This window comes from Oncorhynchus mykiss, chromosome 12, assembly GCF_013265735.2.
Source record: "Oncorhynchus mykiss isolate Arlee chromosome 12, USDA_OmykA_1.1, whole genome shotgun sequence".
NCBI lineage: Eukaryota > Metazoa > Chordata > Actinopteri > Salmoniformes > Salmonidae > Oncorhynchus > Oncorhynchus mykiss.
The window spans coordinates 58,874,572-58,899,891 of record NC_048576.1 but is presented as its reverse complement, the minus strand read 5'-3'; the positions used below and the strand labels follow the sequence as shown (position 1 = coordinate 58,899,891).

Genomic DNA, 25,320 nt, shown 5'->3' with positions numbered 1-25,320 from the left:
AAACAATTCCTTAAAATGCATAAGCATGCCATATCCTTGAGATATAGTAAATGCTTTTTCCATGTTTGTTAAACAGTCTGTCAGCATATCATTTAAATACAGTTCATGAATTACTGTGCATATTACAGACATTTAGGGCAATTTCGAAAGAAAATGAAACCCGTGGACAAAAATAGAGCAAATATTTGATCTAAAACACAGAGGAAATCTGCAGGCTTACCTTTTTTAGCTAGGTCTGTATCTCCGTGGTGGGTGTCTTTGACTTTGCTGCTGTAGATGGGGGAGCTGGGGGGGTCCACCAGGAGGCCTAGACCCAGAGAAGGGGGACAGTGGCTTTCACTGGTCGTGGACGACACGCTGCTTTCTGAGGCCAGCGACGAACACGACCATGTGTCAGAAGACCTCCGCAGCTTTCCCTTACCCAGGAAAAAATCCTTCACCTTGCTCCGCTTCTCCTCGGCTACCTCTACCTCCCCGGGGTCCTCTCCCCCTCCGCTCCCCTCCCCGAATGGCTGCCCCAGGGAACTCGACAGGGCGGCGAAGCGTCCCGGCACAATAGCCGAGGAGGACTCCATGTCGTCCCTCTTCCTCCCCGTCACGCGGTCCTTGAGTTTGCCGAAGGTAGAGCGCGGCTTGTCCTTCATGGTAAGGTCGAACATGCTGGCTGTCATGTTGTTGCGCGTGAACTGGACCGTTACCTGTATCTCGCCACGCTCCTTCTCCTTCCGGCTGGCCTTGGAGTTGAGTTTGAGCCATCTGGAGCCACAGAGAGAGAAGACTGTCAGGTGTCAAACATCCCCAGGGCTCCTCACATGCGTGTGACCAACATTATTTTATATAAAGGTCTATAAAAGAGAGCATATGGCCTCCCATTTGTTTCATGCAGCGTAAACACCATTCAACGCATACTTTCACTGTTAAGGGATACATTTAAACACAAAGTACAGACCGAAAGTGACATGATTTAACTGACCACATTGGAGACAAACAAAACAAAAAACACCACTGAAAGAAAATAACAAAACATTCACTTTTTTGCCTGACAGCCAGTCAGCATATTGCGTAATGTGGCAGTAGCCAATTCAAAGAGGGGAGGGTGTTACATTTTTTATTTGACCATCGTGTTTCTCCAAGTTCGATAACAAACTGTTTCTTTAGCATCCGGGAACTAATTCCACATTCCTGGGGTTCCTCCCACCCACCACTCCTGTTGGCTGGGACGTGCTGAAGGGTCCACCTAGGAAATCCTTTCACTGCGACCCTTCCCAGGCCCCTTCTGAGAAGACTTGAAACCATGTATTCTGGAGCCAAAACAAAGCTGCTACTCAATTGCAGTTTCACTGCATAGAGAGAGCTGGAAGAACAGTGGGCACACAATTAAAGACAGATGTGTGGTGTTGCTTTTCTCTACTACTATACTCAGAGCTGTTGACTATGGACATTGTTTGCATACTACCGAAATTCCCCTTTGAATATCTCCACCTGTTACCTCTACTGTAACTTCCGCTACATGTCTCAGAATGTGGCAGATGTTGGGAGCAATGCATAGCAGTCTGAAGGGCAGATGTTTCAGGTGCATATTGCATCACAACCGATGGCGGGCACAAGACAAAAACCCCAGTGTACAAAACATTAAGAACACCTGCTCTTTCCATGACATGCACTGACCAGGCGAAAGCTATGATCCCTTATTGATGTCACTTGTTAAATCCACTTTAATCAGTGTAGATGAAGGGAAGGAGACTGGTTAAAGGATTTTTAAGCCTTGAGACAATTGCGACGTGTATTGTGTATGTGTGCCATTCAGAGGGTGAGTGGGCAAGACAAAATATTTAAGTGCCTTTTGAAGTGGGTATGGTAGTACGCTAGGTGCCAGGCGCACCGGTTTGTGTCAAGAACCGCAATGCTAATGGGGTTTTCACGCTAAACAGTTTCCTGTGTGTATTCGAGATTCGTCCACCACCCAAAGGACATCCAGCCAACTTGACACAACTGTGGGAATCATTGGACTCAACATGGGCCGGTATTCCTGTGGGGGGGTGTAATTCAATAGTAGGAAGGTGTTCTTAATGTGTTGTACACTCAGTGTGTAGTAGGGTCTAAGCTATAACATATGCCCGAATATGAAGAAAAAAAACATATATAATTGACATTAAAAGGTTTAAGAAAATGTCAACTATTTAATAATCAAAACATATTTTTCAAGAAATCATAAAATAGTTTGACAATCCTGTTTGTAAGTGATATCAAACTCAACCGTTTATCTTTTCCAGTGATAAAGACATGGATGTCTCATGGTATGGTGGGCAATGTTCCCTCTAAGCTGTGCATGGGTGCGCAGTAGCCCCGAGACTCAGCACAGAAGAAATATCAACCCACAGAAGCACAAGATTGAATTTCACTCAACTTTCAAGAGCAGTGGTCACCAACCGGTCGATCTCCAAAGCATTCCTAGATGATCGCCAAACATTTCTGTAAAAAACCCAACAATAAAGCCTTATGTTCCTACTTTTTTTGTATTTGTCTCGGGCTGTTGGCGGTAGGTGCACCCGATGAGCGCCGGGTAGGCGACCTGTTGCCATTTTGAACCATTTCACGTCTGAAGGTACAAACTCTGCCTTCCCGACGGGCCCAGAGAGCAAATCAAGTGCACTATAGGCCTATTGCTGGCCAATCGGATGGCTCAGATCAGTAGATGCTGCTGAGGGGAGGATGACTCATAATAATGGCTGGAACGAAGCAAATAGAATGGCTTCGAAAACATGGAAACCATGTGTTTGATGTATTTGATACCATTCCACTAATTACGCTCCCGCCATTACCAATTAAGGTGCCACCAACCTCCTGTGGCCTTTTGGTCAGTGTCAGTGGAAGAAAGGGGGATGTTGAGAGGCGGATCCTCAGTTTGATGCTCTCTCTCGCCACTGAGACTGACCATCAGATGCAGTCACCATCAGCCCAATAACATAAAAGTAAAAAGCTAATTATTTAAATGTATGCTCACTCAGCTGTGCCTCACAAGTAATACAACAATGGATCTATTACCGGTGTGATCATATAGCCTACCTCAAATGTTTAAATATAAATGGCCAGAACAACAATGCATCGGCAGGGCAATTCAAGCAAATCCAATTTGCGGTGATAATGTATTGGGCCTATAACTTACTGCACAAACCTCACTGCTACAGTACTGCTTTTAATAGGTTAATCTTGCATATGCTTAAGTTTTTTAAGTCATGTTAAAAAAAATCTGAGCGGTAGATCTTGGCTTGCAATTTGACTCAGAAAGTAAGTGTCCACTGTTCTAGAGTTTTCCCTGTTAACACCATCAAAATGTCCCTTTAATGTGGCAATTGTGATTGAATCAACGCAATATTGGCCACTTTCAATGCAGCATACTCTACACATACTCTACACATACCTGTGCAGAATAAACAATCAGAGCTGCAGTAGGCCTATATGCAAATAGACCATTGCCATATATGGATCTGTGGCATTTACTTGGAACTGGACTGGGTTTACAGCATGAGTGTTTGTGAGATGCGCTTGTTTTGAGATCAAAGTTAGAGCTGCATGTAGCCACGTGTGCATATTTTGTTCATATCCTTTGCTAGTTAGTGTGTTATAGAAAATTTGTAGTCAGCAATAGGGGAGTGATTGCTTGCTACAAGAGCACAAAATGTGTACATTTCTAGACATCTTTGAAAAGTGTGTCAGCTAAAAAGCGTTTATTTGTCTTTAAGGGGCAGTGTTGTATTTTAAGCAGGCTTGAATAAGCTAATTAGCTAATAAGTAGAGAGTAGCATAATTTGTCTAATTCTCTGTAATAATGGCATGGGAATAATAATGCATTTTATTTGCATCAAACAACACAACAACATTTTCAGTCACCTCCTTGTCTGAAGGACAAGTGAATAAACAGGTTAACGTCGAGCCCTGCATGTTTTTTCAAGTCTCGTGGAATGTAGGCCTACATTAAACACCACACATTGGCTGCTAATGTAGGCTGAATGATAGAACAGCTATTTCCATGTTAAAATGTCAAGGGATGCTTTTTCTCCAAAGGTTTTTGATGGTAGTCCACTCTGGTAGGCCTACATTATGATCAAATAGACAGAGTAGCCTACTTGGCCACTTTTAAAACTGTAGGTACACCCTCAGTGGTACACCCTCAGTGTTCACAGTAAACGCGTGCTGGAAATTGTACCGAAATTTCACAAAGTTCAAGTTTGCGCTCAGCAGACCTGAAATTTGCTCACTGCCGCAATATCCAGGTGCAATATCCAGAAAACACTTGCCATTTCCTGGTTGCTAAAATTCTAATAGTTTGCCTAATTTCAGTTTATGTGACAAAACAAGCAATGCATAGTGTAGAGAATCATTGTACCATCTAAACCGTTGTGAAATACAGTAACAGTCAAAAGTTTGGACACACCTTCTCATTCAAGGGTTTGTCTTTATTTTTACAATTTTCTACATTGTAGAATAATAGTGAAGACATAACTATGAAATAACACATATGGAATCATGTAGTAACCAAAAAAGTGTTAAACAAATCAAAATATATTTTAATATATTTTATTCTTCATTCTTCATTCTTTGTTATCTCCGGCCATAAATTCCTGGCGGAGACTCTCTCCACCTGGTCATGCAGAGAGAGAGACCACACAGTGAACAAAGGATTTCACTTGGCCGAACTCCTAAATCCCCAAAATGGAAGAATTAAACAATATGTCCATTTGGAGAATGTGTAAACGGTCGGTTGAGAAGCCAGCTACGACCCGGTCCGTTTTGTTTCATGTTTGTCACCTCATGAAAGACACTACAGCCACATTACCCTAACTCTGTTTATACAGGTGCCGCAATTATGAGGTTTGCATCTAATTCTTGTATAAAATGAATGAGTAAAGATGAAAATATTTCTGAAATGATGTAATGTGAGGTTAACCTTTCATTTGAGAGAATTGTATTCCCGGTAAAGTTTAACTAGTCAGTGGCCACACCCCCGTGAGCACAGACAGGATCAGGCATCATGGAACCACCCTTTTCTATTGTTAGGAATAAATCCCACTCCTGAGGAAATTCACATCAGACCATGCAAGGCTGCAATGGTTGTTGAATTCCTAACCATACCACGTGGAGCATTAGCTACATGGCTGGAAATTGTTAAACTCTGAGACTATAGATCCCTACAGAATAAGAGAAAATCTTAGATACTAATTACTAGACTGCAGCTAGAAATGATGTAAACCTAGGATGCGACTACCGACAACCGCCGAAACATCTATCTATGAGAAAGGTTCTGAATGGTACTCTGAAGTATCCATTCTAACCACGAAATACTTTGATCTTCGGGGAAACGCAACCAGAGAGACTCTGATGAACTTTCCAGCAGACAGACCGGATTCCAACAGAGAAGACAACAATGACATACGGGCGTAATTCCAACATACTCGAATGAACAGCCGTTCATGTGCGAAGGATTAGCTCTTCAATGTATATAATTAGACTGTGTGTAATGAATCCATTCGTCTTTCCCGCACCTTTATCAGTCCACACCCCCTTTCCTTTGTATACCAAGCTGTCATATCGATTTAGCCCACTTGGTGATCTTCCCTATTATTGTTAGTAACCAATATCTATTGTTGTTTGTTATGCATTTCTGTGATTATTTAGTTAGTTAGTAAATAAATTATTTGGTGTATGGATGATTCATGGTGGGCTGGGTTCGTGCAGATAACCAAGAATTCTACGACGTTTGAAATGAGACTGACATAAGGTAAAGAATAATTCACTAATAGAAGATATTAAAATATCTGAAGAGTTATATTCTGAAAATTCTAACTTTGTAATCTGAAAATTTTCCGTGGTGCCCCAACTTCTTAGTTAATTACATTTACATGAATAGTTTAATCACGTAATAATAATTACAGAGAATTGATTTGATAAAATAACAGTCTTCACCTTTAATGATACTAAAGACACTACAGGGTGGTATACAGAAGATAGCCCTATTTGGTAAAAGACCAAGTCCATATTATGGCAAGAACAGCTCAAATAAGCAAAAGAGAAATGACAGTCCATTATTACTTTAAGACATGAAGGTCAGTCAATCTGGAAAATGTCAAGAACTTTGAAAGTTTCTTCAAGTGCAGTCGCAAAAACCATCAAGCGCTAGGATGAAACTGGCTCTCATGAGGACCGCCACAGGAAAGGAAGACCCAGAGTTACCTCTGCTGCAGAGAATAAGTTCCTTAGAGTTACCAGCCTCAGAAATTGCAGCCCAAATAAATGCTTCACAGAGTTCAAGTAACAGGCACATCTCAACATCAACTGTTCAGAGGAGACTGTAGGAATCAGGCCTTCATGGTTGAATTGCTGCAAAGAAACCACTACTAAAAGACACCAATAAGAAGAAGCGACTGAAGTGGGCCATTAGACCGGTGGAAATCTGTCTTTTGGTCCAAATTTGAGATTTTTGGTTCCAACCAAAAACGTATGTGAACAGATGAACGCCGCATGTGTGGTTCCCACCGTGAAGCATGGAGGAGAAGGTGTGATGGTGTGGGGGTGTTTTGCTGGTGACACTGTCGGTGACTTAATTAGAATTCATGATACATTTAACCAGCATGGCTATCCATGCTGGTTAAGTTAAAAAGCTTATTTCTCTTAAATTGTGTGCACACATTTCTTTACATCCATGTTAGTGAGCATTTCTCATTTGCCAAGATAATCCATCCACCTGACAGGTGTGTAATATCAAGAAGCTAATTAAACGACATGCTCATTACACAGGTGCACCTTGTACTGGGGACACTAGGCCACTAAAATGTGCAGTTTTGTCATACAACACAATGCCACCAATGTCTCAAGTTTTGAAGGAGAGTGAAATTGGAATGCTGACTGCAGAGCTGTTGCCAGATAATTGAATGTACATTTCTCTACCATAAGCTGCCTCCAAACTCCTATTAGATAACTTGGCAGTGCGTCCAACCGGCCTCACAACCATGTGCATGGCATTGTGTGAGCAAGAGGTTTGCTGATGTCAACATTGTGAACAGAGTGCCCCATGGTGGTGGTAGGGTTATAGTATGGGCAGGCATAAGATGCGGACAACGAACACAATTGTATTTTATCGATGGCAATTTGAATGCATAGAGAGGCCGTGATGAGATCCTGAGGTCCATTGTCGTGCCATTCATCCGCAATCATCACCTCATATGTCAGCATGAAAATGCACAGCCCCATGTTGCAAGGGAGAATTCCTGGAAGCAGAATTCCTGGAAGCAGAAAATGTCCCAGTTCTTCCATGACCTGCATACTCGCCAGACATGTCACCCATTGAGCAGGTTTGGGATGCTCTGGATCAACGTGTACGATAGTGTGTTCCAGTTCCCGCCAATATCCAGCAACTTCGCACAGCCATTGAAGAGGAGGTGGGACAATATTCCACAGGCCACAATCAACAGCCTGATCAACTCTATGCGAAGGAGATATCACGCTGCACACCAGATACTGACAGGTTTTCTGATACACGGCCCTAACTTTTTTAAAGGTATACAGATGCATGTCTTTATTCCCAGTTATGTAAAATCCATAGTTTAAGGCCTAATTAATTTATTTCAATTGATTGATTTCCTTATATGAACTCAGTAAAATCTTAGAAATTGTTGCATGTTGCATTTATATTTTTGTTCATTGTAATTACCTCTTAAGCTACTTTGCAACTTCTTAGCATGTTAGCTAACCTAAATCCTAACCTTAACCCTAACACCTAGCTAATGTTAGCCACCTAGCTACCTAACTATGTTAGGCACAACAAATTGGAATTCGAAACATATCATACATTTTTTTAATTCTTAATATATTGCAGTTTGTAACATATCTTACGAATTGCAATTCGTAAAAATATACAAAATGGATGGAGATCCAAAAATTAATACATACCATAAGAAATGTAACATATCACACTAATTGGAGTGTCCCTGATTTAGATTTACTATGTTACATCTACACCTGAGTTCAGGCTGATATGCATACTGGTCTGTTCTTGCTTACAGCCAACCTGTTTCTTCTGTGACAACCTGGTCGCAGAACATTTTATATTATTCTGCACATAAATCCACAACACCCCATTTAGTATGATATGTTATGTTCATATGGTATGTATTAATTTCTGGATGTCCATCATCAATTTCATACGATATGTTCCGAATTAAAATTCGTATGATATGTTCCTAATTTGTAAAACGTACAATATGTTACGAACTAGCCAAACATATGTTATGAATTCCAATTTGTTGTGGCTAAAGTTAGATAGGTGGCTAATGCTAATGTTAGCTAGATGGTTAACGTTAGCTAAGCTAGGGTTAAGTTTAGGAGTTAGGTTAAATGTTTGAGTTTGGGGTTAGTGTTAGCTACAGCATTTTAGGTTAGCTAAAATGCTATGTAGTTGCAAAGTAGCTAAAAAGTAGTAATTAGTTGCAGGTTATTAATTAGCTAAAATGTTAAAGTTGTCCTTGGTGCGATTCAAACATGCAACCTTTGGGGTGGAAACTCAGAATACTTGACAACGAGGACTCTGAGTCAGCTAATATAAACCTCTATAAGTCCGGAACAGTACTTGTACAGGGTAACCCCAAACAGTTTCAGCTGGACTTTCACCAAATTAAAGAATTAGCCCAGCAGGAGAAGCTCTCCCTTGATAAAGATACCCCCACCCCGAGCGGGTCAGACCAGACCTCTTCATTATGTAACCCCACAGGCGAGCAACCCCCAGCGGAGAGTCAACCTCCCAGCACAGATTACCACTCCCTCATTGAAATGAAGAACAAATTCACCCAGCTGGAGGTAAGGCAGGTGGAGCTGGAACAGCAGGTGATTACACTTCAGTCAGCACAGACCCAGACAACAGTCCAGCACAACAACACCCCCTTAACCAGACCCAGAATGCTGGAGGTGGAGAGAGACATATCTGCACTCTGGACAGTGGTGAGACAACTTCAACACAAGAAAGAGCATTATCAGGAGAAGAACAGAGCACAAGAGGAGAGGATCAGACTGCTGGTGGAGGAGAGGTTGAGGGGGATGGAGGTGAGGGGGGACGGAGGAGAGGTTGAGGGGGACGGCGTGTGACAGAGAACAACCCACTAGAGAGGTGGCCACCCCCACAGAGAAGCCAGCAGAACAGCCCACCTCAGCACCCGACAAAAGTCTCGACACCATAGCACACACCACACCCTGACCATAGAGTCGACATCACAGCAGAACAGACAAATAAAGAACCCCAAGCCCAGCGGCTCTCACCCCCTCTGAGCACCCCCCCTGTCAGCCACCCTGATAGCCCTTCTGACAACCCCCCCACACCCACTGAGGACAAACACAAGACACAGATTATACTACTTATGGACTCAAATGGGAAATATATAGAAGAAAAACAACTTTTTCCCAAACACGCTCTCAAACGTATCCCCAACACTTCACACAGGAGCAACAGATCAATAGACACCCCACCCAGACCAGCGGGACACCCTCCCAGACCTGCAGGACCCCCCCTTGGACCTACGCCAAGAGGAATTACATCCAGACCACAGCACCCCCAGACACATCCTCACCCCCACCCCAACCAATCAACACCCCCCCACGTCAACCATGCCCACACCCCATTTAGGCCCCCTCAGATCAGACCTATGCCACTCCTGCCCACCCCATGCACCCCACCCCCGCAAAGAGGGCCTCAACATGGAAGCCACTCATACGCCCAGGTAGTGAGCGGGCAAACAGTCCCAACCCCCACTCTCACACTCGCCCAAGCCAATGGCATGTACCAGATGCTCAGCAGGCTCTGCTCACACTTACTGGCCTGAGGCCAAACCACGACCAACAACATTGGACACTCTATGGAACAAAAATCCTTCACTATATCATCCTGGAATATCCAAGGCCTGAGGTCATCTGCCTTTGGCCTAAAGAGCAGGAACCCGGACTTCACCAAAGAAATCGGTAATATTGTCATCCTGCAAGAAACCTGGTATAGAGGAGACAGACCCACTGGTTGCCCTCTAGGTTACAGAGAGCTGGTAGTCCCATCCACCAAACTACCAGGTGTGAAACAGGGAAGGGACTCAGGGGGTATGCTAATTTGGTATAGAGCAGACCTAACTCACTCCATTAAATTAATCAAAACAGGAACATTCTACATTTGGCTAGAAATTCAAAAAGGAAATTATCCTAACAGAGAAAAATGTCCTCCTCTGTGCTACCTATATCCCCCACTAGAATCCCCATACTTTAATGAAGACAGCTTCTCCATCCTGGAGGGGGAAATCAAATAATTTCCAGGCCCAGGGACATGTACTAGTCTGTGGCGACCTAAATGCCAGAACCGGACAAGAACCTGACACCCTCAGCACACAGGGGGACAAACACCTGCCTGGAGGTGACAGCATTCCCTCCCACATATGCCCCCCTAGGCACAACTATGACAACACAACCAACAAAAACAGGTCACAACTCCTGCAGCTCTGTCGCACGCTGGGTATGTACATAGTCAATGGTAGGCTTCGAGGGGACTCCTATGGTAGGTACACCTATAGCTCATCTCTTGGCAGTAGTACTGTAGACTACTTTATCACTGACCTCAACCCAGAGTCTCTCAGAGTGTTCACAGTCAGACCACTGACACCCCTATCAGACCACAGCAAAATCACAGTCTACTTAAACAGAGCAATACTCAATCATGAGGCATCAAAGCCAAAGGAACTGAGTAACATTAAGAAATGCTATAGATGGAAGGAATGCATTTTGGAATCCTACCAAAAAACAATTAGGCAACAACAAATTCAATCCCTTTTAGACAATTTCCTGGGTAAAACATTCACCTGTAATAGTGAAGGTGTAAACTTGGCAGTAGAAAATCTTAACAGTATATTTGACCTCTCAGCTTCCCTATCAAATCTAAAAATCTCAAATAGAAAACCGAAGAAAATTAACAATAATGACAAATAGTTTGATGAAGAATGCAAAAATCTAAGAAAGAAATTGAGAAACCTGTCCAACCAAAAACAGAGACCCGGAAAACCTGAGTCTACGCCTTCACTATGGTGAATCACTAAAACAATACAGAAATACACTACGGAAAAAGAAGGAACAGCATGTCAGAAATCAGCTCAATGCAATTGAAGAATCCATAGACTAACCACTTCTGGGAAAATTGGAAAACACTAAACAAACAAGAAGAATTATCTATTTATTATCTATGTATGGGTAAACCACTTCTCCAATCTTTTTGGCTGTATAACAATGAATAAAGAGCAAAAACATATACATGATCAAATACAGATCTTAGAATCAACTATTAAAGACTACAGGAACCCACTGGATTCTCCAATTACATTGAATGAGTTACAGGACAAAATAAAAACCCTCCAACCCAAAAAGGCCTGTGGTGTTGATGGTATCCTCAATGAAATTATCAAATATACAGACAACAAATTCCAATTGGCATCTTCCCCAATATTTGGAACCAAGGACTGATCAACCCAATCCACAAAAGTGGAGACAAATTTGACCCCAATAACTACCGTGGAATATGTGTCAACAGTAACCTTGGGAAAATCCTCTGCATTATCATTAACAGCAGACTCGTACATTTCCTCAATGAAAACAATGTACTGAGCAAATGTCAAATTGGCTTTTTACCAAATTACCGTACAACAGACCATGTATTCACCCTGCACACCCTAATTGACAACCAAACAAACCAAAACAAAGGCAAAGTCTTCTCATGATTTGTTGATTTCAAAAAAGCCTTCGACTCAATTTGGCATGAGGGTCTGCTATACAAACTGATGGAAAGTGGTGTTGGGGGTAAAACATACGACATTATAGAATCCATGTAAACAAACAACAAGTGTGCGGTTAAAATTGGCAAAAAACACACATTTCTTCACACAGGGTCGTGGGGTTAGACAGGGATGCAGCTTAAGGCCCACCCTCTTCAACATACAGTGCCTTGCGAAAGTAAGCCCCCTTGAACTTTGCGACCTTTTGCCACATTTCAGGCTTCAAACATAAAGATATAAAACTGTATTCTCTTGTGAAGAATCAACAACAAGTGGGACACAATCATGAAGTGGAACGACATTTATTGGATATTTCAAACGTTTTTAACAAATCAAAAACTGAAAAATTGGGCGTGCAAAATTATTCAGCCCCCTTACTTTGTAGCGCCACCTTTTGCTGCGATTACAGCTGTAAGTCGCTTGGGGTATGTCTCTATCAGTTTTGCACATCGAGAGACTGAGTTTTTTTCCCATTCCTCCTTGCAAAACAGCTCGAGCTCAGTGAGGTTGGATGGAGAGCATTTGTGAACAGCAGTTTTCAGTTCTTTCCACAGATTCTCGATTGGATTCAGGTCTGGACTTTGACTTGGCCATTCTAACACCTGGATATGTTTATTTTTGAACCATTCCATTGTAGATTTTGCTTTATGTTTTGCATCATTGTCTTGTTGGAAGACAAATCTCCGTCCCAGTCTCAGGTCTTTTGCAGACTCCATCAGGTTTTCTTCCAGAATGGTCCTGTATTTGGCTCCATCCATCTTCCCATCAATTTTAACCATCTTCCCTGTCCCTGCTGAAGAAAAGCAGGCCCAAACCATGATGCTGCCACCACCATGTTTGACAGTGGGGATGGTGTGTTCAGCTGTGTTGCTTTTAAGCCAAACATAACGTTTTGCATTGTTGCCAAAAAGTTCAATTTTGGTTTCATCTGACCAGAGCACCTTCTTCCACATGTTTGGTGTGTCTCCCAGGTGGCTTGTGGCAAACTTTAAACAACACTTTTTATGGATATCTTTAAGAAATGGCTTTCTTCTTGCCACTCTTCCATAAAGGCCAGATTTGTGCAATATACGACTGATTGTTGTCCTATGGACAGAGTCTCCCACCTCAGCTGTGGATCTCTGCAGTTCATCCAGAGTGATCATGGGCCTCTTGGCTGCATCTCTGATCAGTCTTCTCCTTGTATGAGCTGAAGGGTTAGAGGGACGGCCAGGTCTTGGTAGATTTGCAGTGGTCTGATACTCCTTCCATTTCAATATTATCGCTTGCACAGTGCTCCTTGGGATGTTTAAAGCTTGGGAAATCTTTTTGTATCCAAATCCGGCTTTAAACTTCTTCACAACAGTATCTCGGACCTGCCTGGTGTGTTCCTTGTTCTTCATGATGCTCTCTGCGTTTTTAACGGACCTCTGAGACTATCACAGTGCAGGTGCATTTATACGGAGACTTGATTACACACAGGTGGATTGTATTTATCATTAGTCATTTAGGTCAACATTGGATCATTCAGAGATCCTCACTGAACTTTTGGAGCGAGTTTGTTGCACTGAAAGTAAAGGGGCTGAATAATTTTGCACGCCCAATTTTTCAGTTTTTGATTTGTTAAAAACTTTTGAAATATCCAATAAATGTCGTTCCACTTCATGATTGTGTCCCACTTGTTGTTGATTCTTCACAAAAAAATACAGTTTTATATCTTTATGTTTGAAGCCTGAAATGTGGCAAAAGGTCACAAAGTTCAAGGGGGCCGAATACTTTCGCAAGGCACTGTATATATCAACGAATTGGCGCGAGCACTAGAAAAGTCTGCAGCACCCGGCCTCACCCTGCTAGAAACCGAAGTCAAATGTCTGCTGTTTGATGATGATCTGGTGCTTCTGTCACCAACCAAGGAGGGCCTACAGCAGCACCTAGATCTTATGCACAGATTCTGTCAGACCTGGGCCCTGACAGTAAATCTCAGTAAGACCAAAATAATGGTGTTCCAAAAAAGGTCCAGTCACCAGGACCACAAATATAAATTCCATCTAGACACTGTTGCCCTAGAGCACACAAAAAACTATACATACCTTGGCCTAAACATCAGCGCCACAGGTAACTTCCACAAAGCTGTGAACGATCTGAGACACAAGGCAAGAAGGGCATTCTATGCCATCAAAAGGAACAAATTTCAACATACCAATTAGGATTTGGCTAAAAAATACTTGAATCAGTCATAGAGCCCATTGCCCTTTATGGTTGTGAGGTCTGGGGTCCGCTCACCAACCAAGACTTCACAAAATGGGACAAACACCAAATTGAGACTCTGCACGCAGGATTCTGCAAAAATATCCTCCGTGTACAACGTAGAACACCAAATAATGCATGCAGAGCAGAATTAGGCCGATACCAGCTAATTATCAAAATCCAGAAAAGAGCTGTTAAATTCTATAACCACCTAAAAGGAAGCGATTCCCAAACCTTCCATAACAAAGCCATCACCTACAGAGAGATGAACCTGGAGAAGAGTCCCCTAAGCAAGCTGGTCCTGGGGCTCTGTTCACAAACACAAACACACCCTACAGAGCCCCAGGACAACAGTACAATTAGACCCAACCAAATCATGAGAAAACAAAAAGATAATTACTTGACACATTGGAAAGAATTAACAAAAAAACAGAGCAAACTAGAATGCTATTTGGCCCAACACAGAGAGGACACAGCGGCAGAATACCTGACCACTGTGACTGACCCAAAATTAAGGAAAGCTTTGACTATGTACAGACTCAGTGAGCATAGCCTTGCTATTGAGAAAGGCTGCCGTAGGCAGACATGGCTCTCAAGAGAAGACAGGCTATGTGCTCACTGCCCACTGTCACGAACCGGCTCAAAGCCCGTAACAAAGGGAGACAACGTGGAGATAAGGAGTAACAAAATATATATTTATTAACTAAAGCAACTAAGGAAAATATACAATGATGTGTGTAATCAGTAATGTAAGTGAGTGTTTTGCATGCATGAATGTGATAATGCAGGGTGTTGAAAGATGCTAAAGCAAACAAACAAAAAGCCACCAAGAACCACAACACAATCTACAAAGGTGTCTGCATGGAGAGAGTCTCCTCCATGAATGTGGAAGAGGTCTATTTATCCTGGGACACACCTGGCCCAGGTGTTTCCCATGTAGCTGACGACCCTCCCAACTCCGCCCACCGGCATCCTAATGAGGAAACAAGAACAAAGAGAAAATACGGCAGACAGAGTGGGAGGGTCGTCACACCACAAAATGAGGTGGAAACTGAGCTGCACTTTCTAACCTCCTGCCCAATGTATGACCATATTAGAGAGACATATTTCCCTCAGATTACACAGATCCACAAATAATCACATTTTGATAAACTCCCATATCTACTGGGTGAAATTCCACAGTGGGCCATCACAGCAGCAAGATTTGTGACCTGTTGCCACGAGAAAAGGGCAACCAGTGAAGAACAAACACCATTGTAAATACAACCCATATTTATCCTTATTTATTTTATCTTGTGTCCTTTAACCATTTGTACATTGTTAAAACACTGTATATATATATATAATATGACATTTGTAATGTCTTTATTGTTTTGAAACTTCTCTATGTGTAATGTTTACTGTTAATTTTTATTGTTTATTTCACTTTATATATTCACTTTATATATTATCTACCTCACTTGCTTTGGCAATGTTAACATATGTTTCCCATGCCAATAAAGCCCTTGAAATGAAATGAAATGAAAGGGCAAGCCAATGACGCCTGCATCTTGCAACAAGAATCACTCATTTGTGATCTAAACTAGGTTATGGTACACGAGAAGAGATCAACATCCGACGAGCTTCTCCTTCACGTCTCTATGGATTAAAATGATTTTTTTTTACAGTAGGCTATGTGCTATGATTATTGGGATTATGGGCATGCAGCCTAGAAAAACCATGTCCTTGCTTGAGGCATAGGCCCTATGGTTCAGTTCTAGACAATCTTGTATCTATACCAATTCTATGGTATTTTCAAATAAGGGGTTACCTACTGATCATAGCATGCTTGTACTAGAGACTCCATCTGACCTTAAAGCTTTATCTGAATTTCTATCTAAGTATGGTAAATCTGAACTATTAATTCTGGGTGATTTTTTAAATATTAATTGGAGGACGCCAGTGTCAGATTTGCTCTGAGCTAAACCCATCTCAGCTGATAACTGAGCCTACACGGCCAAATCCTAAAGATCCATCGAAATATACCGAGTGATCTTATTTTGACAATAATCCAGATAAATACACTATATATTGTCACGAACCGGCTCAATGTTCGTAACAAAAAGGGGGACAACGTGGAGATGAGGAATATCAAAATATATTTATTAACTAAAGTAAACTAAATACAATTAACAATGGTGTGTGTGTGTGTAGTCAGCAGTGTAAGTGAGTGTTTGCGTGCATAAATGTGATAATGAGGGGTGTAGAAAGGTGCCAACGCAAACAAACAGGCCACAAAAATGCCACAACCAAAATCTATCAGTATCTGCATGGAGAGTCTCCTCAATGAATGGGGAAGAGGTGTATTTATTCCGGGACACACCCGAGCCCATACCGGTCACACAAACAAATTGACCCAGCTTCTGCGTCCCAAATTGATGACGGGGTCACGTGTTCACACTTCCACTTGCCCTAGCCAACCTCGTCCTCCCCAGACCTCAGCAACCTTTGCACACAGGAAGCAACCTTTAAGAGGAAAGAAGAAAATGAGACCAGAAGGGAACAGAAAGGAGAAATAGAACAATACCAAACACAAAATAAAATCACGTGGATATTCAGGAACAGGGCGCACGAGAGAGCACATCAGTCCCCCGGATGTGCCGCACATCAAGATGGAATGTTTGTCAAAATAAACACCATCTCATTATCCTCTGGTTAGGACACATCATGGACCTCAAAAAGGTGAGAGGGTTATGGTTGGTGTAGACAACAATAGGTACTACTCCCGACCCGACATACACCTCAAAGTGTTGTAGCGCCAATATGAGTGCTAGTGCTTCTTTTTCAATGACAGAGTAATTCAACTGATAATGGTTAAACTTTTTGGAAAAGAAACTAACAGACCTTTCAACACCAGACTCATCTGCTAGCAGCAAAAACGGCACCTGCCCCCACATGACTAGCATCCTGCAAGATAAATGACAAATCCACACAAGGAGCAGCCAGCACCGGAGTTGAGGTAAGCAACCTCTTTGCATCTTCAAAAGTATGTTGACAACGAGAAGACCATACGTAAACAGCCTTAGCTTTCAGCATATGGGTCAATGGAGTGTTCCTACAAAAACTACAGTAATAACCAATCATTCCCAAGAAACGCATCAGTTCCTTTTTAGTAGTTGGTGGTGGAAAAGCATCAATAGCTACCACCTTAGCCCGAACAGGACGCACTTCACCCTGCTTAACCACCTTTCCAAGGTATGTAACGGTCACCTGAGCAAACTCACATTTAGGCAGATTGATCGTAAGGCGACCCGCAGCTAGGCGGTCAAACAAGGCTTGAATACGGGACAGATGTTCCTCCCAAGTATCTGGATACATCACTACATCATCCAGATAAACAGCGCACCCGGCCAGACCGGAGACAACCCTGTTCATAAAGTCGCTGAAAAGTGGCAGGTGCATTACGCAGGCCGAAACTCATAACCAAATATGAGTATAGACCAGAGGGTGTAGTAATGGCAGAGATTTCACGTGCCCTACTCATCAATATCGTGTTCTATTAAGTGTGTAGGTGTATCAGAAAACAAACCTGGAAATCTCTGAATCAGACCGACCATCTCTTCCCACCAATCAACAGGTAGATGAGCGAGAAGGTTGTCTAAAATATCCAGTGACTCTGAATTTTTCTATCTACCCTGCAGTATGCAATGGTCGGGACCAGGAACATCTTCCTCCTCATGCACCTAGCATGACAAGAAACTAGCGAAATATCGGTATCGGCCAAAATAACAAGTCCTCTGTAGACTCCCACTGTTCAGCCTCAGAGGAACGTGCATAATAGGGTTTTAACAGGGTTTTAACAAATTTACGTGGCACAGTTGGTGTGCTTTTCCCCGTTCTGGAGTGGCAACTACATAGTTTTGCTCAGTCCACTGGCGCACAACCGTATATGGACCTTGAATCTTGGCTTGAAAAGGAGAACCAACAATTGGCAGCAGAGTAGGAACCTGATCAACTGGACTAAAGTGACGAGGCTCAGTTTGCCGATCAGTTTGCCAAATATGTCCTTCGTCCTCTCCTGTGAAGATGATAGCTTCTCTTTAACCATTTCACCGGCGGCGTACCAGCTGTCGCCGGAAATTACACACATAAGATAACAGGGACTGAGGGGGCTCGGGAGACTACCAGTCATCCTGGAGAACAGATAAGGTGTGTGGAGTTCTATGTCCAAACCCAAGGTCATTTGGACTGAAACCTGTGCTCTCCTGTGAAACCTCCCTAGCGGCTAACAGTAACCAAGACAATCCCTCCTCCCAATCCTTATCCATCTGAGTACAATAAGCTCTCAACAAAGACTTAAGTGTTTGACGGAAACAATCCAGCACTCCTTGACTTTGCACATGATAGGCGCTAGACAAATTGTGTTTAACTTCTTGGTGACAGGGTATTTTGAGGTCACTCTCTTTTCAATGAGTTTTCATTTGGGAATCCAGATTTCCAAGGGACCTTCTTGCCGCTTCCACTGGATGTCAACAGTCTTTAGAAATTGGTTGAGGTTTTTCCTTTGTGTAATGCAGAAGTAGCCCTGTTCAGAACGAGGGTCACTTCAATTGTACTGTTAGATAGAGGTGCATGACCAGAAAGCTAGCTACAGTTTGTTTTCCTCCTGTATTGAACACAGATCATCCCATCTTCAATTTTATTGATTATTTACGTTCAAATACCTAAAGTTGTATTACAAAAGTAGTTTGAAATGTTTTGGCAAAGTTTACAGGGAACTTTTGAGATATTTTGTAGTCACGTTGCTTAAATTGGAACCTGTGTTTTCCTGGATCAAACGCGCCAAATAAATGGACATTTTGGATATATATCGACGGAATTAATCGAACAAAATGACCATTTGTGATGTTTATGGGACATATTGGAGTGCCAACAAAAGAACCTCGTCAAAGGTAAGGCATGAATTATATTTGTTGTTGGCTGGATTTACGCTAGCGTCCCACATATCCCAGAGAGGTTAATATGGAGCTGTTGGAGAACCTGAGCAAACAGATTAGAGGTGAAATTAGATCCTTGATCACTCTGAATGACCTTAGGGATTCCAAACAGTGAGATAAACTGAGTCAAAGCTTTTAGCACAGACTTAGTCATGATAGACCGGAGAGGATAGGCAGCAGGAAACCTAGTGGTCTGACACATCAGTGAACAGGTAACTACTACCTTTTTTAGAACGAGGCAGAGGACCAACACAGTCAATAATCAGATACTCAAAAGGTTGGCTGAGTACAGGAATAGGAAACAGTGGTACCGGCTTAATAGCTTGATTAGGGTTACCAGTTAATTGACAGGTGTGACAAGTTGATGAACTCAGAAACATCCCTCTTTAACCTAGGCCAAAAGAAATGTCTTAATATGCAGTTGTAGGTTTTCCTCACACCCATATGTCCAGCAACATTGTTGTGGGAAGTTGTCAACACCATCTCACAAAGCTTAACTGGTACAACCTGACTAATTGCCTCCCCCTCCCTTAGCCGGTGCAGTGACCAGGTCGCCATGGCTCATAGAACACGTCACTGCACACGCAGAGCACACCTCTGGGAAACTCTGCACACTCTCATCAGGAATCCCTACAAATGACGGCTTAGCGGAAATCACAAGAGATGGAAACACGACAGGCCATACACGCTCACCAGCCAAGTTAATCCCAAGGGTAACGTCAATACCCTCAAATAGGCAACGAAGGACGCACCCCCACAACAATCTCACCTTTCACCAGTCCACAATCCAACGTAAGTTCATGCAATTTAACCAGGCAAGTCAGTTAAGAACAAATTCTTATTTACAACAACAGCCTAGGAACAGTGGGCAGAACGACAGATTTGTACCTTGTCAGCTCGGGGGTTTGAACTTGCAACCTACTAGTCCAACGCTCTAACTACTAGGCTACCCTGCCGCCCAATGGAACTGTTAGAATGGAACTGTTAGAATGGAACTGACAGAGTGTTCAAACCTATTCCCCTAATTAGAACACTATTCCCCGAATCAGTCTCAGCAGAGAAGGGTAACACAGACTCCAACACAAACGATTCAGAGGCACCTGTGTCTCTCAGGATCTTCACTGGCACTAGGTCCTTACTTCCTAACAGACACAAAACTCTACGTAATGAAAGGTAAATAGTCTGCGTCAACATGGACTTTCACATGCCCCTGGGCATGAGACACTGTGTCAGGAGTGAACTGATGTGGACCAGGCGCAGCTAACGCCATTGGCTTAGATCTGAATTTACCCCTAGCCCTGAGAACCAGACATTAGTTTTTCTAATGACCCGAACCTTGACAGAAGTGACACTCTTGACCAAAATCAACTTTACCACGGTTGTCAGGCTCAACCCTAGTTGAATGAAACTCTGCCCGTCAACCAAAGTATCTCGGTGAGCGAGGCCCAAATCTCTCCAAACGCCCCCACTCACTCCGAATGCAGGGCTCTACAAAGACACTTTTGTGAGTCAAAACATACTCGTCCGACAAAACCGCAGCTTCAGCGACAGTCTTTACTTTTCGTTCGTTAATGTACGTGGCTATATGATCAGGGATTGTGTCCTTAAATTGCTCTAGCATAATCAGATCACACAGCCCTTGGAAAGTTATAACTGCAGAGGCAGAACACCAGCGATTAAACTGTGAAGATAACTCTCGTGGAAACTAAACATGAGTCTGTTTATTATCCCTTTCTAAAGTTCTAAATCATTGGCGGTAAGCCTCAGGGACCAATTCGTAAATCTGTAACACAGCCATTTTAACCTACACTAAAGAGCTGAATATGCTTCCTGCTCTTTACCAGTCAACACACACTGCAACATTAAAGTGAGGTCAGAATCAGGCCAACTCCTAGCGCCAGCAACACGCTCAAACAACAACAAAAAATGTCTCAGGGTCCTGCTCATTAAATTTAGGCAACAACCGTAAGTTCCCAACAATATCAAATGTGTCCGGGGCACGACCAAAAAAGGAACGAACCCTAGGTAAATCTGGGTCACCTTCCCAGAGTAAACTCTACCCTGAGAGCTTTCCTTCCCTAACCAGCTCTAGCCTCTTGCTGCAGCTTGATTTTAGCACGCTCCAAATCCTGTTTAAATTCCAATTCCTTTTCATACTTTACACGGTCATGCTCTAGCTGTAACAGAAGCAGTTTTTTCTGCTGTTCAAAAAGAAAACTACTAGGACTAACAGATGGAGCGGCCATTGTAATGTTACGGGGAGACGGCGAGTCCTCAGGAGATGCTGCCCCAGTGATAACTTCAAGAATACCACTCTCCATCAGATTGGCCTTCAATATTAACCTAATATAATTTTTGGGATGTTTATCACTACTTTAAACCTTGTAGTGTTCAGCAATCAACAACAGCTGTTCTTTAGTACATCATTCTAACAGTTCCTCTGATGGAAAGAGAATGAACTCATCTACATTAGACGCCATAGTCAGAAGTTTAAAAAAATATATATATCTTGCTCTTCCCCTCTGCTGAACACACCAGACCACAAGAAAAAAGACAATCACACTGGGCACCACAGAAGAGAGATGAGATAATATATGGAGCTTCCCCAAATCCTACAGTAATTAACCCTAGTCTTCGTGCAGATATCGGGTGGGTAATTACGCACCGTAGCCACCCAGCACAGCCAGAAGAGGACTGGCCACCCCTCATAGCCTGGTTCGTCTCTAGGTTTCTTCTAGGCTGGGTTTCTGTACAGCACTTTGAGATATCAGCTGATGTAAGAAGGTCTTTATAAATGAATTTGATTGATTTTGATTTGACTGGTCTGCACAGGGCACTGACCTCAACCCCATTGACCACCTTGAATTGGAATGCTGACTGTGAGCCAGACCTAATCACCCAACATCAGTGCCCGACCTCACTAATGCTCTTGTGGCTGAATGGATGCAAGTCACGCAGGATTGTTCAAACATCTTGTGGAAAGCCTTCCCAGAAGAGTGGAGGCTGTTGCAGATGCAAAGGGGGGACCAGTTCCATGATTTTGGAATGAGGTCTTTGACGAGCAGGTGTCCACATACTTTAGGTCATGTAGTGTATGTTTCTAGTGGGGTTTTCACCCCTGGATTGTAGTGACCAGTTGTCTGTGTCAGAGAAGTGAAAAGGCATACATCTATGCCTCGTGTCATCACTAAGAGGGACTTTACATTTTTTTGGTGAACAAGCACACTTTTTTTCATGCCCCCCTTCAAAACCAGTAACACAGACTTAGGCCCGAATTGTCAATATTTTAGCCAACTGAGGAATCAATGTGTAAGACTGATCAAAAAGGCTAAATGTGATTATTATGTAACCACTCTTTCTGATTGTAAGGGGTTTTGTGTATATTGTGTATATTTATGTTTGTCTGTGCAAAATGTGTTGTGCTGTATTTGATTTGTTTTATATTGTTTATCATATGGTATATTGGATTTCATATGGATGTTATGAAATTGTATATGCAGGGCTCACTTGTAAAAGAGAAAATGATCTCAATGGTGACTCCCTGATTAAATAAAAGGTAAATAATAATAATAAATAAAAAAAGATAACTTCTGAGATGTTATGAAAATATACTGAACAAAAATATAAATGCAACATGCAACAATTTCAAAGACTTTTCATATAAGGAAAGGACTTCGCAGCCAGGTCCACCCACTGGGGAGTCAGGCCCAGCCAAGCAGAATACATTTTTTCCCCCACAAAAGGGCTTCATAACAGTTGTGAGGCCGGTTGGACGTGCTGTCGAATTCTCTAAAACAACATTGGAAACTGCTTATGGTAGAGAAATTAACATTCAATTATCTGGCAACAGCTCTGGTAGACATTCATGCAGTCCACATGCCAATTGCATGCTCCCTCAAAACTTGACACATCTGTGGCATTGTGTTGTGTGACAAAACTGCACATTTTAAAGTGGCCTTTTATTGTCCTCAGCACAAGGTGCACCTGTGTAATGATCGCACTGTTTAATCTGCTTCTTGATATGCCACACCTGTCTGGTGGATGCATTATCTTGGCAAATGAGAAATGCTCATTAATAGGAATGTAAACAAATTTGTGCACACAAAATTACTTGAATGAAATATGTTTTATGAAAGATGGAACCAACACTTTACATGTTGCATTTATATTTTTGTTCAGTGTAGTTCAACTATGCACCAGTAATCCAGGGGTGGCCCGGCCCACTGATCTTCACCGTAAATAAACGCCCAGTTCTTCTCATACTTGTCTGAATTCCCCACCCTACCAACATACCATAGTTTGGCCTACAAATGTTACTGTCAATCACGTCAAATTAATGGCAATAAAAGGCTATAATTCGTGGGATATGATCATTTAGCCTAGGCCTGCATGTAGCCTAATCAGTGGAAATAGAATTCCTCATCACTAGCATATTAAATTAGTAAGTGAAAATAACCTACTCATCTCTAGGACACATTCCATCTTGAAATATTTTATCCAGGGGGACGATTGCTTGACCAAGAAACACGTCAAGTCCGATAAGCACCCGGTGCATGACGGTGAGGACCAAGTCGCCGCTCCCTGAAGGAAATGCACTGCGACCCCCAGCCTCCAGTATTCCGGGGAGAAGTTCGAAACAACATTCCTCATTCCACTCTGGCACAGTCGCCTTTTCGACCAAACCGGTGGTGTATTTATCCTTCCCAACCTGAATGATGGTGTAAACATAACGGCTCCCGTGCTTGCCCTTCGTCCGCAAACCCCTTGCACGAAGGACAGTGACATTCACATGTGTAGGCACCCATCTCTGGTCATCGTTCAACTCTATAAGTGACATCATTTTAAATTCCGTTGCCTGGAGTGGGGAAGCGTGAATGCTAAAAAGTCCTAAATAGACATCCTTTGCCACTGCGTTTTTGGAACCTGTCCCACTGGTTTGCGCATCTGATGACGATGCTATCCAATGTCTTCGCCTCGCCCTTGCGCCTGGATCGCCCGTTACTTGGGCTACTATGTTTGACTGCTCAAACAGATGCAGGACCTCTGCAGAATTTCTCCAAAATGCTCAAGCAGGTCACCGACGTCAGTTTGTGGAAATGCTGGATATGCCGCGCTTGAAGCACTCGCATATCATTGTTCTGCTTTGGTCAGTCCTCATCGCATTACTAGTTTACTATCTGAAAAGTCATTGTGCTCCTGCGGCCCGGCCCGCCCTCCCTAACAAAAGAGCCCCGCATACAGTACGAATACCGCAAAATGAAAGAGAAACACGCCCCTCCCTACCTACATGGTGGAATGAGATAGCTAAACTAGAACTATCAAAATCATTATTGTGACTGTGAGACTACTATTTTACAATCATCTATGCAATTACAATATGAGTTTTGCATTGTCGATATCGCAAAAATTGGATAAAAAAGATCCCACCCAATCATGTTGTCCTAGTCTTGCGGGAAAGCAACTCTGGGCGACTGCGCAATGTAGACTAGATATTATAACGTCCCATACAGAAACTGTTATAACCTGAAAACAAGTGCTTAAAAATTGGGTTTTGACTGTTTTGCAACATCAAGATGACACATGTGCAATCATGTAAATAAATATCTGGAGGATTAGAGTTTATAGATTAAAGGCCCCCACCAGAGGGCAATGCCACCCTATTTCGACGTAACTCCTGGCCTATAGCATAAATTGTCCTTCAGGTTCCACCTCTGAAGGATGATGCTGGCTGCTAATACATATTCACGAATTGAGGATGTGAACATTGTGGGTGATTTCCATGTGTAGTGGCGAAATAACCGCTGTCAGTAAATGTCAGTATAGGTTGCTAGCATGCTAACCTTATTTAGCTAACTGATGTTATCTGTTGTTGCTACATAGCGCAGGGAAAACGTAGCCACAGATGGATATGGGAAACTTGTATCTTTGACATTGCCATCCATCTATTGTTATCTCCAACGTTTTGGAATTTTCCATAAATTGTGGCTGCGAATCCGCCATAGAAATAGAAAGAATAATATGAAGCTCAGAGCATTTCGTATTATTCTGTATATAAATCCGATACTCTCCATTTATTATGATATCTTAAAAGCTTCTTATGGTAAGTATTAATTTGTGGATGTCCATCGGCCATTTCTTATGATATGTTTTTAATTACAATTTGTGGTGGCTAACGTTAGCTAAGTGGCTAATGTTAATGTTAGCTAGTTGGCTAACATTAGTTTGGATAGGGGTTAGGAATTAAGGTTAAGGTTTAGGAGTTAGTTAGCTAACAT

At 42.5% G+C, this 25,320-nt stretch overlaps 1 protein-coding gene across 2 annotated transcripts in view; it reads right to left on the bottom strand.

The window, feature by feature from the left end:
* LOC110537867 (rab11 family-interacting protein 5) overlaps positions 1–24,491 on the bottom strand; it is a 42,009-nt gene extending 17,518 nt beyond the window's left edge. For both annotated transcript variants that reach the window (XM_021624299.2, XM_021624300.2), the window contains exons 1-2: positions 23,506–24,491; positions 221–756 (exon numbers count right to left, since the gene is read on the bottom strand). In XM_021624299.2, the coding sequence (XP_021479974.2) occupies positions 221–756; positions 23,506–23,885 (916 nt within the window). In that variant the 5' untranslated portion in view covers positions 23,886–24,491. The remainder of the gene's footprint in view (positions 1–220; positions 757–23,505) is intronic.
* Between the last annotated feature and the right edge of the window lie 829 nt (positions 24,492–25,320).